Here is a 14,906-nt window from a genome sequence, read left to right on the forward strand (position 1 = left end):
TCTCTTTCTCTCTCTGTATCTCTCTATGTCTCTCTCTCTCCCCCTCTCTCAGTATCTCTCTGCTCTCCCCTGGCTGCTTCTCCATCCCCGGCCATCGCCTTTACCTTCTCAGGCCAGGCGAGGAGTGACTGGGAGGGGAGGGCAAGGGGCGGGGCCAGCCAGTGGTGGGATCACCTGACAGGGAGCCACAGCAGAGGTCCCAAAGAGCCGCATGTGGCTCCAGAGCCGCAGGTTGCTGACCCCTGGGCTAGTCTAAAGAAAAGAATTAGGGGTGGCATGATAGCAGTATTCCAGTATTTGAGGGTCTGCCACAAAGAAGAGGGGGTCAAATTATTCTATAATGCACTGGAGGGCAGGATAAGAAACAATAGTTGGAAACTAATCAAAGAAAGAAGCAACCTGGAATGAAGGAGAAACTTCCTAACAGAACAATTAACCAGTGGAACAGCTTGCCTTCAGAAATTGTGGGTGCTCCATCACTGGAGTTTTTAAAGAAGAGACTAAACAGTCACTTATCTGAAATAATATAGGCCCTCCTGCTTGAGCAGAGGGCTGGACTAGACAACCTCCAAAGTCCCTTAAGTTCTATTCTATTCTATAAAAGATGAACTGGGCTGACAGAGTGACTTGTTCAAAGTCACCAGTCAACTTTCATGCCTAAGGTGGAACTACGACCATCTCCATGTTTGTAGCCTGATGCCTTAACTCATTTCTTATAGAGCTTAGTTTCCAATCGCTTGATCAACTTTGTTGCCATTCTGTAAACTTGTTCTACTATGCTGAATAGTAGAAAGATTTCTAGAAGGCATATGATCAATGCAAAAGATAGGGTAACTCCTGGTGATTTGCCAATTACCGGTATATTTGTGTTAATGCAGTATAAAATTACAGTTCATTTGCAGTAATGTTATACTGTTGATTAATTAAAATTCTGGTCAACCTCAATTCCAAGCTTTATCCCATTCAATTTTGTGTTATGTATTTCACAGCCATTTTTTCACCTCTCATTAATAAAAATGTGAATGGAACAGAAACCTGCAACACATCACTCCGTATCTCCTTTCAGTTTGATGAACTAAAGTTCGAAGCCTTTATTGTCCTTGTACATCATGTATACAATGAAATTGATTCTAATGAACGCTTTTCGAGAGTCTTGAGCCAACAGCAGTATTCACATCATCAAAGCCATAATTATGTATTTTACTAATCTAAGCTTCTGAGGTAATGTTAGATGTCATGCCCTTGATCAAAAATGAGATAAGGTTAGCCTGCCAAGACTTGTTCTTGGCAAATCAATTCTGACCTGGCATGAGAAGTTTCTGGGCAATGCACAAAATCTCTTAGGCAGTGCAGGTATTTGGTACGGTCTTCTCAACAGTTAATACATCAATACTTGTGATTTATAAGGTTAACGTTTAGAGGCATCGTACCCTCGAGGGAAGGCGCGTGCAGAGAGGTAAACCATAGGAGAGAGCTGGGGTCCACATTCCTTCTTCGGCAGCATCGGGCAAGCAATCGTGGAAAGCAAAGTGCTTAGCTAAGCAGACCCACCTTGAGTCGTGGTGGAACTTCCCTTCTCCCCTCAAACCGCGGCATGACTAAGACTAACTCGGTTATCAGCGCGCAGGGCGACGACTGCATGCGTCCCCTAAGCGGTACCGACACATTAGCACTCAGTCAACGCCCCCACCGGAGCAGGCGACACTCGGCCATCAAAGCACAGCAAGCGCCACCAAGAGAACAGCCGAGTTACAGACTTGCTTTCGGGGCGACGGAACAATTCCAGACGATGCCCTGGAACGCGGCAGGAAAGTTCCCACTGAAGCTCCGCCCATTTCGCATCAGCCTCCTCTCCGGGTTCGTCCAAATGCCGTGGGAAGTATCCGTGAGCTCCATTGGTTCTGCAGCGGTGACAATTCAGGCCCCGGCGTTCTTCATTGGATCCCAGAAAGGAAAGAATGCGCGGCCCGATTATTTTCGTAGCTCTTCTGTCATTGGCTGATTATATAGCGCGGATGCTTCCTTTCCACCGGCGGCGATTGGTCCCGATGTAGTGCTAGAAGGGAGGGCTCTGTGCGTTCACTTTCTCCTGATTGGATTTTCCTCCGAAGCTCTTCGGCTCGGAGACCGTTCGGGTGTTCGGCTCGGCATCCACGGAAGACGCTTAGCAAGGCTGCGTAACTCGGCTTGGAGGGGAACGCGTGCGTAACACCGACGAGAGCGCAGCGGCTCTTTCCGAGTCCGGAGAAATGGGGCGGTCGGTTCCGTATTCCCGAAGAGTAGTCCGTAGGGGCGCGTAAGCGGAGCAAGGAGTTAGAACCTTGTGGCCGTATCAACAGCAACGGAGAGAAAAGAAGCCGCAACGGCCCCGTGAGCGCGTAGCGGACAAAGGAAGCCGAGCGAAGGGGTGGCGGAGGCGGGGCCAAGCGAGACCCAGCGCCAGCAACGCCGCAGCCGGCTGAGTCGGGAAGATCTGCCGCTTTCAGCAGCAGCCGCAGCAGCACCATGGACCACCCCGCCGTCCTCCAACTGCACTGCAGCGCCGTCCGCCTGAGCCGCCCCTCCGGACGCGATTTGCCCGCCCCACGGGCGCTATGAGAACTCCGGCGGCGCTCGGCCCCCGCGTAGTCCAGCGAGAGACGGAGTGACGAGGCAGGTAGGCAGGAAGGAAGGAAGGAAGGAGCCCGCTCCTCAGGCCGCCCCTCCCCCGCACCCTTCCTGCCCCCGCCGCCTCTCCTCATACGGCCCCGGCGGTTTGGCCGCCACTCTGTCAGATTCTTTTTGCCTGCGGACGCGCCATCCCTCGCGTCATATTCCTCCGCCGGGAAATAGTCCGTCCCTTCTCTGTGTCTCCCCAGCGCCCCCACCCAGAGGAGGGAAAAAAAAAAAAAAAAAAGGACCTCCTGGCCGTCGCCTTTCACGTGACTGATTCGCTAGCTAGGAAGGAAGGAAGGAAGGCGAGCGGGCGAGCGAGGGAGGAAGAAAGAAAGGCGTAGCATCGGAAAGCCGAGCGGTGCTGCTTCTCTTTCCTGCCCCTCGCATCAGAAAGGGGCGGGGAGTGACTGGATTGTAGGGCTGGGCGGAGGCGGCCGCGAGCCCAGGCGCTGCCGCTGCTGCTGCTCCTAGGCATGAAGAGGATGGTGGCCTGCTTGCGATAAAGCGAAGCGGAAAAGGGGCTGGGAGAGACTAAAAGGGGGGGCGCCCTCCTTTCAGGGTGGGGCCCCCGATCTTTACACTCTGCTTTTCTTCTCTTCGCTGAGAGGACGAAACGGAGCAGAGAAAAGAAAAGGAAGAGAAACCAGAGGAGGAGAAAGTCGATCCGATAGGGAGGAAAAGCTAACAGCTAACAACCATGTCAGGGCGCCCGAGAACCACCTCCTTTGCAGAAAGCTGCAAACCGGTGCAGCAGCCTTCAGCCTTTGGCAGCATGAAAGTTAGCAGTGAGTATTGATTTCCATCCTCTGTCCTTTTTACACCAGCTCTTCCAAAACGAAGCATGTGGTTTTTATATTTAACAATATTTTATTTTTTGGTTTCTATACGTTCAGCATTGTCAGATCCTTATTGTCTTTTCAGCAGCCTGCTTCTATTTTTTTTTTCTCCACCCATAACTTGATTAGGCCTATCCTATGGCTTCCATCTAGGGAGGAAAAAAAACTCTTCTCTTGCTTTCCAGTATATTTTATCTGTATTCCATGGTATGTTACCACAGGTTTTTATTTTACAGTGGCAGAATTCTATACACACAATTCTGTACTTTTTAAAGATTGGATTTTGGAGAGGTATCTGGAATTATGTATTTGATTCATGTCACAAGCTTTTAAATGATTAGGCAATGAATGCATTATTTTCTTAGATTCTATTTCATGTATGGTAAGTAAGAAAAATATGTAAGTTTAAGGATTTTGCATCTAGAATATAAATTTTAATTTGGTGGTGCAATATTTTTCAAAGTTGAGGCCTGTGTTCTGCTTGTTTTTAGATCTCACTGTTTCATACTTGACAAATGGGATTTTGTGGTAAATCAACTTTTCAGTGTATAAATCATGATGTGTATGGCAATGACTACTTTACTAATGCAACTTTATATAATTCTATTTTTCCTATTGTCAGAAAACTGAGGATAAAACTTTTTAAAGATACTATGGTATGGCTAGTTCTATTTCAAAGCAGTGATGTGCAACAAAACTTTAAATCTGCTACTTCCTTTCTTTTGAGAGTGCCTCTTCAATGCAATGATTACCAACATAATTCTAGATATTCTATTTTATTAGGATAAATGGCCTTAGAACTTGCTATTAAATATTGTTATTTTTGAAAAAAAATGGGACTGAATATTCTTCCCTTATTTTCTGAGAAATCTTATTTTTGTTTGAAGAGGCTGACCTGCAAAAAAACTAAAAGAATATGTAACACTGCAAGCCAGACAATCAATACACTAAAATGTGTGACAGCCCCCTCTTTGTTTTTGAAGTTTCATGGAGTAGGCACAACATGTTTATGAAGCCTCAGGTAAACTGTTGACTTGGTGAATTACTAGTTACACAGGTTTGAATTAAAGATTAAATTCTACCCAATCCTAATTTAAAATCTAGATTGTATTTCAGTTTTTTAAAAGCACTGCTGACAATTAGCATGTTTTGTATAGAAATAATACAATCTTTGATATCTTTAAATCGTAGAATATGATATATTTTGCAAATTGATCCATGTGAATATTACCATAGATGAGAGCCCTTGAGGAATTATAGTTTCATTCTCAAAACTTTACATCCTACATCATCTTAATAACATAATATATCGGTTTGCAATTCTGAAAGTTTTCAACCAGTTTATTGATGTGAGAAAGTTAAAGCTGACCACAAAAAATGTAAAACTGTACCTTTTTCTGTCAATTATGATGGAGAAATGTGACATTGGTTTTTATGGTAATTTCTTCATATGAAATAACAGTTGTATGCCACACAACCTGTCTATTCAGAAATAGTCCCTATTGATTTAAATTATAATCTGTGTAGTAGTGTTTGCAGATTGTGAATATAGTCAGTATCTGACCCTCAGTACTATATATAAGCCTTTCTCAGTCCAGAGATCTTTAGTCATGAGGTGACTCGTTAAGGAATTTCCCAGCCAGAATGGTAATTTTTGGGAATGCTGGTATTTCAAATCAGTAGATTTCAAGGATGCCTATTGGAGAATCATATGTAGAATTGAAACCTAGGTCAGATAATGCCCAAATTTACAATTTGCAACAAGTCAGGTTTTCTTTTTTTTAAAAAAATGTTAATATTGTATCTGATTTGCATCCAAAACTAAGCCATAATGGATAAATTCATTTTTCATGCTGAAGCCAAATTCAAACAAGTCATACTGTGACATAATGCTTTGGTTCACACAGTGCTTTTAAAAATGTTTGAATTAAATACAAGTGGTTCAGATACAGTACAGCATCCAGAGAAGTCCAAGATTGTGATACTGCAGTTACAGCAATGCAGTTCAGCCCATTAAAAAAGGGAGTTTGCAAAAAAACTGTACAATGAAACAGGTGTGTTATTAAAATAATACTATTTTTAGTACCATCTAGGGAAAAAGAACCTTAAGAAGGGATTTCTGCACAATCTTTAGTGATTATCACACACCTTATAGCATTTGTAGATGAAAAATATCAAATGTGGCCCTTGGTCATAAAAAAGATTGGCCATTCTTTAATTTAACTGGTTACAATAATAAAACACAGTTTTGATAAAGCTATATCAAGGCATGAGGTTGGATCGGATGTGTATATAGGATATTTTCAGGAAGTAATCTAGGTGGAAAGAGATATTTAATTCTCTCCACCAACCAACTCTGGTTCTTTTGCGGTGGAATAGAGATATTTTTCTCCTGCCTCACTTTATTTGTTAATGATGAATAAATTTTCTGGCATAACTTGCAGTTTTTATTTTTAAGCAACCAAGTACTTTAATTCTGAATTGAGATGAAGCAAAGGATCTGAATCTAAATTTGTTTTCAATAAAATATTTCAAATTTTTAAAATCTATATCCATAGTAATTACTGTTAATAAGGAAATTATTTAGCATTTACATACTTACGTATGTTATCCAATATTATACATACCTGCCCATTATGTTGTTTCTTTCATAAGCATAAAATATTTCAAGAATAAAGAAAGTTTATTAATAGTACGGTTTCAGTCTATTTAAATACATTTTCGATGAGAAATACAAATATATCATTCCTGACTGATTGAAATATTAATAAATTAAATATAAGTAATACATTTGAAATCAGCACACTTGATAAGTAAATATGTGCATCATCATTTCTCATTTGTGAAAATGGAAGAATGCCAACTGCAGTTTGTATATTCACAGGTCTTAAGATAAATAAAATACGTTGTCCAATTAGTGAGTGGTGCTGTTTTATTCAGTGTTTTTTTAATTGATTAGTGAAACAGATGCATCCACTAAATCTTACACATGTAATATTTTGATGTAAAGGTTTGCATGTGTTGAATCTCTTGGCAGTGATGCTTTAGACCAGGGGTCCCAACCTCCAGGCTGGATTTTGGCAGATTTAAACACCAACATCATGACCTAGCTCCCATGCATGTGCAAATGAAGTTTCATGTGCTTGCCTATCACTTGCATGAACTGATTCCCAATGGGCCATGGACCAGTATCAAATACATAAAGTTTGCATCTTTTTCTGATAGATTAGAGCGGGGTCCCCAATCCTTGTCCCACGGCCTGGTAGCAGTCTGTGGCCTGTTGGGGACCAGTCTGCAAAGTGTTGGGCAAGCTTTGTTTGCACATGCGCTGGAGCTATGTTGCACACATGAAACCATCCCTTCTTCCCTGCTGCCACCACCGCTGCTGTTCTATGGAGTAAGAAAGGTTGGGAACCACTACATAGACTATTAATCCTTAGCTCTGCTTAGCGTGTTTATGGAATTTTTAGTCCAGAAAATGGAGCCTTTCCTAATTTGGGCACTGGCAATGACAGTTTCGGTTAGGGAATTCTGGAGATAGAAGTGTGTCTTGAGTTGGAGAAGGCTGCTTTGAAGTATTAGATTAGTTATCTTAATCTCAATTTCATTTCTTTTGCATTTTAAACAATTGTGTTATATCCTTTAATATTTTTAAAAGAAAATCTGGGATAACTAAATTTATATATACACATGTGCATAAATGCATGCCCACACATGCACATTTCTTAACTTGAGGTCATGCTGTTGATGTTTAAATCTACCAGAATCCATTGTGCATTTTACAGTTAGCATATGAATTCAGTTGATTCGGAGTGTGAAATAGTAGTTATGCACTAGTGCAATGATGGCTAACCTTTTTGCTGTCGCGTGCCAAAAGTGGGGGGAGAGTGGGGGGATTGTGCGCGTGTATGCCCACACCCATAATTCAGTGCCCACCCGTGCTCCGCCCTCTCGCGCACGTACGTGTGCTCTCCCCGCACTCCCCCCCACTTTTGGCGCGTGATGGCACAGTGGGCCCATTTTTCACTCTTCCCAGCCTCTAGAGGCTTTCTAGGAGCCTGGGGAGGGCAAAAAGGGCCTTCCTCAAACCCACCCGGAGGCCCTCCGGAGGCCGGAAACAGCCCATTTCCCGACTTCCGGTGGGCCCGGAAGGCCTGAAAATCAGCTGGCCGGTGGGCACATGTGTGCTGGAGCTGAGCTAGGGCAACGCTCGTGTGCCCTCAGATATGGCTCTGCGTGCCACCTGTGGCACCCATGCCATAGGTTCGCCATCACAGCACTAGTGGTTTCAGTCAGATAAATGAAGTATCTCAGGTTTTAGATAAAGTGAGGTGAATGCACTTTTGAAATACTTTTAAATCATATGAGGCATAATTCCTATATATTTAGTAACCATTTGCTTATTGATGAAGTATAGCGTGATTCAAACTTTCACTTAATATTTCAAGTTATGTGGGGTCAGTGCTCTGGGAAATGTACCATTTTTGTGTCATTTAGTTCTTTATCAATTTTCTTGTGGTACATGTTTTTCCCTGAAAATAAGACGAGGTCTTATTTTCTTTTGGGCCCCAAAATAAACACTAGGGCTTATATGGGGGGGGTTCTTATCCCCCCATGTATGGGAGGCCCACTTCTTCTGTTTTCTCATGGTGAGGCAAGAGGCCTCATGGTACATTAGTGCTGCTGCCGCAAGGTGGGTCTGTGTGGAGCTTCCCCATGAGCTCTGCACCGGCTTACCTCAGGGCCCTCGCAGCCAGGCCGCCCACGCCAACACCTGCCTCGCCTCGCAGCAGCTCAGGCATGCCACTCAGCCTCCTGCTCCGTTGTGGCCACGAGCAAGCAGAAGTGGGCTGGCAGCCACATGGGCTCCTGCTGCACATGGCTGTTGGTGCTGCCGCTGCGAGGCAGATATCGGGGTGTGGATGAGCTGGCCCAGAGGTAAGCCGGTGTGGGGCAGCTCCATCCCCTGGCTCACCTCGTGGCTGCAGCATTGCAAGTAACCAGTCAGAATGGGTGGCTGGCCAGCTGTGCAGGCTCTTAAATAACGCTTATTATGGGGGTAGGGCTTATATTAGGTGCACACATAAAAACATGCTAGGGCTTATTTTCAGGATAGATCTTGTTTTTGGCGAAACAGGGTAGATTTTATTTATTTTAATCTCACCTTTATTATTTTTATAAATAACTCAAGGTGCTGAATATGGCTAATACTCCTTCCTCCTATTTTCCCCAAACAACAATCCTGTGAGGTAGGTTGGGCTGAGAAACAGTGACTGGCTCAAAGTCACCCAGCTAGCTTTCATGCCCAAGGTAGGACTAGAACTCATAGTCTCCATGTTTTTAGCTTGGTGCCTTAACCACTAGGCCAGGCTGACACCCTTTTTGGATATACTTTTCATTATCCATCTTTTACCATGTCCTTGTTTTCCATTTATTTTTGATATTTATGGAGCAAGAAATTGTTCTGTGTGTAAAACTGATCTATGCATTATACAGGTTTCTTTGAATCCTGGCATGAAGTGTGTGATTATACATTTTTCTTATTATTACGATGGAATATTCCGCCTGATTCGCCAGTTGCGTCCCTTTCTGGATCGGGACTTGTTAAATACGGTCACTCATGCTCTCGTTACTTCCCGCCTGGACTACTGCAATGCTCTCTACATGGGGCTCCCCTTGAGGAGCACCCGGAGGCTCCAGCTGGTCCAGAATGCGGCCGCGCGGGTGGTTATGGGAGCGACGTGGCGCTCCCATGTGACCCCCCTCCTGCGCAAGCTGCACTGGCTCCTGGTGGTCTTCCGGGTGCGCTTCAAGGTTTTGGTTACCACCTTTAGAGCGCTCCATGGCATCGGACCGGGGTATTTACGAGACCGCCTTCTGCTACCAATAGCCTCTCACCGACCAGTACACTCCCATAGAGAGGGGCTTCTCAGGGTGCCGTCGGCCAAACAGTGTCGACTGGCGGCCCCCAGGGGGAGAGCCTTCTCTGTGGGGGCACCTACCATCTGGAATGAGCTCCCCCCAGAGATACGGAGGATCCCGGACCTGCGCACGTTTCGTCGTGCTCTCAAAACTTTTTTATTTCAGCAGGCTGGCTTGGCCTAACTCTCCTCTTTTAAATTTTTAATTCGTGATTTTATAAATTGGGTGTTTTAATCTGTGTTTCGGCCAAAATATTTAATAATTTTAAGGGATTTTTAATATTTATATTATCTGTATTTTATCTTGGCTGTTCACTGCCCTGAGTCCTTCGGGAGTAGGGCGGTATAGAAATTTGATTAATAAATTAATAAATAAATAAATATGAGAATGAATTTACATTGATACCTTCTTCTCTGTGGCAGCTTTTCAAGTATTAGAAGACTGCTATCCTGTCTTCCCTCAGTCTTCTCTTTGTTAAATTAAATATACCTAGTAAGCTAAACATACCCAAGTATGTTTACTTCATCTTGCTGTGTTTCCTGTCAGTTTTTCTTGAGAGGCTGACAATTACAATGTACAAAATAGTTTTATCACTTAAAAGTTTTTGTTTAATATTCTTGTACTCTTGTGATAAATTAGAAGTAATATTCTTTCCTTCTTTTACTTTCTTATTTCTTTTACATATTATTGTATTTATCAATATGATTAGCATTATTAAAGTTGGGTATTTTGTGGAAACCGACACAAATTTCTTACGTATCTTTTAGGCTTTGATTATTCAAACCAGATAATGGGTTGATTTGTTTTGAGTAGGTTGCCCTAGCTCTGGTACTGACATTTCCTAGGGCAGGATCCATGATGACATCTTATATATGCTCCCAGCCCACTGGGAAGGCAGCCTTAACCCACTATAGGTGCTACTGCCCAGCTACAACTTCTTTACCTGTGGTTGGGTACTATGCAACATTGCAAAAATGCATCTTCCTTCCCATACCCTACAGATACTAGTTGCTGCTCTCCATGGTTACTTTATCCTTGGCTGCTGGATCAGATCTTTTGAAAAGATTCGCTGAAAAGCTGGACTCCCCCCCCCCCTTTTTTTTTTCTTTTCTTTTACAAATTCATTGCTGGAAGGGTCCAAAAGTACATCTTTCTTTTCTCTTCTTAAAGCCAGACAAAGTTCTGCCAATTTCTTTTTTTTTTGTTCAGATGATTGGAATAATGGTAGAACTGTCCTATTTTCTTTACTATTATTATATTGACACCATGCAGGAGGCTGTCAAATCTGAGGGCGAGTGTGTAGAGGGAGATTCATATAAAAGGTATAAAAGTGAAAACATGCATCCTCAAAGATGTATCTATGGAAAGGAAAGTGATTAGTGCATAGATTCCAGTCATGATCGGAAGAGTAAGGAACTATAAAAGTCACCTGTCAGGGACCAAAATAAGCCATGTTCCAAATAATACCAGACTCTCACTACAGCAAAAATTGAAAGAATGATTAATTTTTTTAAAAAAAATCTGGAAAGGTATTGTTTAAGTTGATTTCATTTCTAGATGGTTTACATGCAGGAATCAAGTAGCCTAAGGCTCCTATATGGAAAGTCCTACAACAGATACAATTTTACAGAATGAACAATGGAGTTAATTGTTTTGGATATAAAATCAATTATATAGTTATAATAGTAATTAATTAAAATGTGTATTCCATGTAGAATTTTGGTTAGTGAATTTCTTGTCCAAGTTTAAAAAAATGAAGATGGCTAGTACATTTAATTAAGTTTAATTGTAGACTTAAAGAGTTTATGAGTAGTTTTATCATAGGTATTGTATAAAGGCCAATTCAAATGTAAAAATTGTGGTTATATATAAACTTGAAAGATCTTAGATGTAGGTTTCCAGATCACAAGAAATAATCTCAAAAAGTTTAAAAACATCAATTAAAGTAAAATGCAAACTATGTAATCAAAATAGTTTATGAAACTTGTGAGTTTTATCAATAGGTTTTCTCAAAAATCTGGAATACCAGCAAATTGTAAAGTAGCAAGTTGCATATATATTCTCAGGCCAAGATTAAATGTCACCAGAGAAAAATCTATATTTTTCTTTGGTCAGATTTGTAATGACTTGTATCTGTACTGTACAGTATTGTAATGGAGAGTAGTGTAGAAAACTTAAATTCATCTGAATGAGGAATGAGCGTGTGTGTGTGTGTATCTGTATATATAATATGTTAAATGGTAGAAAAATGTCAGTCACTGGTCTGCAGTTTTTTGGCAAGGTTTTAAAAGTGGCTTCCATTGCTTCCCTCCTAAGGCTGAACGAAAGTGACTGGCTCAGGGTCACTCAGTTGGCTCAATGACTAAGGCGAGTCTAGAATCATGGTTTCCTGGTTTCCAGCCTGCTACCTTAAGCACTACGCCAGACTGACTCTCATATTCATTTAGACTACAGGGATTAGTGCTCAGTATATACTTATAATAATTCTATAATTGTGTTTTCACATTCAACCAATTAAATCTCTGGGTCTTAGTATATTCCGTAGTAAAAGATAAGCAGTACTTTGGATACAGATATTGGCTATTTAGAGTGTCAATATGCTGCAATTTTTCTGTTGCGTACACTGTATGAGTGAATGAAAATAGTATTTATTTCTACACATTACCTAGAGTCAGTACCACTATTTATGAAAAGTCACAGGTTTCCTATTGCCCTGATTTAGGGATGGATGATTATATCAATTTTCTTTTCTCATTGCAAATATTTTGGTCCTCTTTCCATATCAGTTTGTTGATATCAGAAAAAAAAATCATGTATTTGTTTCAATGCATTATTTTAAGACACATTTTTATACATGCTTTTCCTTTTGAAATACTACCGGTATTTATCTCTCCATCCCACTATAAAGTAGGAAAATTAGTGCAGTTTTTAAAATAGATTTAATGTGTACATTACTTTTGTGAAATGTACAAAAAAATCAGGCTAGGATTGGGAGAAAAAAGACTCGTTTATTTTTGCTCAGATATTGCAAAATGCAGCAGCTAGGTTGTTAACAGCTGTAGCCAGAGGGAATCATATTACACTGCTCATGAGGAGCTGCAGTGCTTGCCAGTTTACTTCTGGGCCCATTTCAAGATACCGTACTGACTTTGACCTTTAAAGCCCTCAACAACTCAGGACTTCATTGTGACAGGGAACACCTACTTGATTTTGTTTTAAGATCTTGCTGGAGAGATAGATGCTTCTTGAATTATATATATTCTATACATTTTATATATTCTAATAGTAAAACTTCCCTGAATGTATGTCCCGTTTATGGAATTAGAATTTAATTGCAACTATTGAGGGTAAAAGAAGGGGATGACAGAGAACGAGGTGGCTGGATGGAGTCACTGAAGCAGTAGGCATGAGCTTAAATGGACTCCAGAGGATGGTAGAGGACAGGAAGGCCTGGAGGAACGTTGTCCATGGGGTTGCGATGGGTCGGACACGACTTTGCAACTAACAATAACAACAAATACATTGCAGGTTTTATAATTTTCTTTTTCATCACATATTTTGATGACCTGTTTGGTGGCTTATCTGCTTATATATGTATGTTACTTTCTCACTTTGTAGGCTATCCTGGTGCATTTTGATTAGTAATTTTAAAATCAAATCTGGTACTGAAGGAGAAATCACTTATCTATTTCTCCTCTTAAATCCTCCATAGAAGAATTTGTGTGGGTGTTGATGGAGGGGAGTGTCTTCAGTTTGAACGAAAATGTCTACAACATAGGGTTGCTATCTCTCTGTTTCTTCTGTCCTGGCTTTGTCTTTTTTGTATTCATGGTATTAAAACTGTGGAAATATAAAAGGAAAAGGAAAAAGAAAGAAATATGAAAGAATAAAATAAAAAGTGAAAGAAAAATATATCTAAAAATGACTTCTTGTGGGTTTTATCATACAAAACATAACTGCTCCACCCAAATAATCTATCATGGTTCCCTTCTTCTCATAAACAAGTCTTTTTAATCAACAAATCCCAAAATCACCAATTCATTTTTTATCCATTTTCAGCAAAAAATGCGTGAAACACCTCATAGAGAACATTGTACATCTCCCTTTAGTTTCACTTTGAGCAAACCACGAGATTCATGGAAGAAAAGCAAATACAGGTAGTCCTTTGGTTACAATGATAGTTAGGAGTAGAATTGGCATTGAAATGGTCATAGGTTTCTATATCATGTGACTACATGCATTGTTAAGCAAGGATCTTATATGACCCTGACTTCAGACTTGCTGCTAGCTTCTCCATTGACTTGCTTGGCAAGCTTGCAAGGAACATTCGAAATTGTGATCATGTGACTGTGGCTCACTGCAATTTCATAATCATTTGACTGCAGGGATTTGTGATGATCAGAATTCGGAGGATTAATTAAGTCCCCCTTATTCAACAAAATTGCAATCTCAAGTGTGGGGGAATCCCCATTAAGTGGGAAGAGATGAGAATCCCCAGAGGAGAGGGAGTGTGCAGGGATCATGGGTGGCTCAATGGGGGCTCAGTGACTGGGGGAGGGATGCTCAATGGTGATCCACAGGCAGTTCAGCGAGGGTTGTAAGTGGTTCCTAGGGGGTGAGACCACAGGCTGGCAGAGGTAAATACACATAAGTAATGTTCTTAGTACTATCTCTTCTAATATGGAAGGAAACATATAGAAAACAGAAGGTGAGACAATAATTAAAAAGTTGTTAAGAGTATCAAAGTGATGTTTTCCAAAGAAAATTACTAAGTAAAATTTATCTCCTGAAGAAACAATTGTCTAAATTGCTAAGTTAGGTAATTTTGATATTAGTCCTTTATGAGAAACCTTTACATTCATTATATATTTTTCATCAATATTGAAATAATAGCATCTATTTAGAAACTTCTTTATTTCCATGGGTAGATACTTTATTAGCTTAGACATCCCTTTTCCCCCATGATTTCCTAGAATATCTGAAATACTAGATTGTAACAGCCTGAGTTTAGGAATACTAACTTTGTGTTAGTTTAGTGAAATGGAACCTTTTAGCTGGATGGTACATCTGGAGTTCTTGAGAGATATCAGGATACCATAATAAAAAAGCGGAAATGGAAATATGACAATTTACAAAATGAGGCAGGGCTAGATCAAGGAATTAATGTAAAGCAATGTTAGCATATGTTTATTAATGAAATATAGGCATATATCTTTGATTATTAATTTCTTGTATTTTTTAGGCTTCATTGAGTATCAGTGAAGGTCAGACTCCTCCTCTGCATTGCCAGACATGCAAGGGCTTTTGCAGAGAACCTGAAGATGGCAGGTGCCCTAGGCTTATAAATTAAATTATCTCTGGTTAATAATCAGAGCTGTGACGGTGCAGTGGTTAGAATGCAGTATTGCAGGCTAATTCTGCTGACTGCCAGGGGTTGAATCCTCACTGGCTCAAGATTGACTCAGCCTTCTATTCTTCAGAGGTTGGTAAAAT

At 41.0% G+C, this 14,906-nt stretch overlaps 1 protein-coding gene across 6 annotated transcripts in view; it reads left to right on the forward strand.

The window, feature by feature from the left end:
* The first annotated feature begins 2,298 nt into the window (after positions 1-2,298).
* GSK3B (glycogen synthase kinase 3 beta) overlaps positions 2,299-14,906 on the forward strand; it is a 194,052-nt gene continuing 181,444 nt past the window's right edge. For 4 of the 6 annotated variants that reach the window (XM_034411139.3, XM_087888362.1, XM_087888361.1 and 1 more), the window contains exons 1-2: positions 2,299-2,656; positions 3,263-3,440. In XM_034411139.3, the coding sequence (XP_034267030.1) occupies positions 3,353-3,440 (88 nt within the window). In that variant the 5' untranslated portion in view covers positions 2,299-2,656; positions 3,263-3,352. Of the gene's footprint in view, positions 3,441-14,906 lie in introns of all 6 variants that reach the window. The other 2 variants (XM_034411141.3, XM_034411143.3) reach the window with 1 other exon arrangement.

This window comes from Pantherophis guttatus, chromosome 2 (assembly GCF_059756535.1).
Source record: "Pantherophis guttatus breed Tessera chromosome 2, ASM5975653v1, whole genome shotgun sequence".
In the NCBI taxonomy this organism is placed as follows: Eukaryota; Metazoa; Chordata; class Lepidosauria; order Squamata; family Colubridae; genus Pantherophis; species Pantherophis guttatus.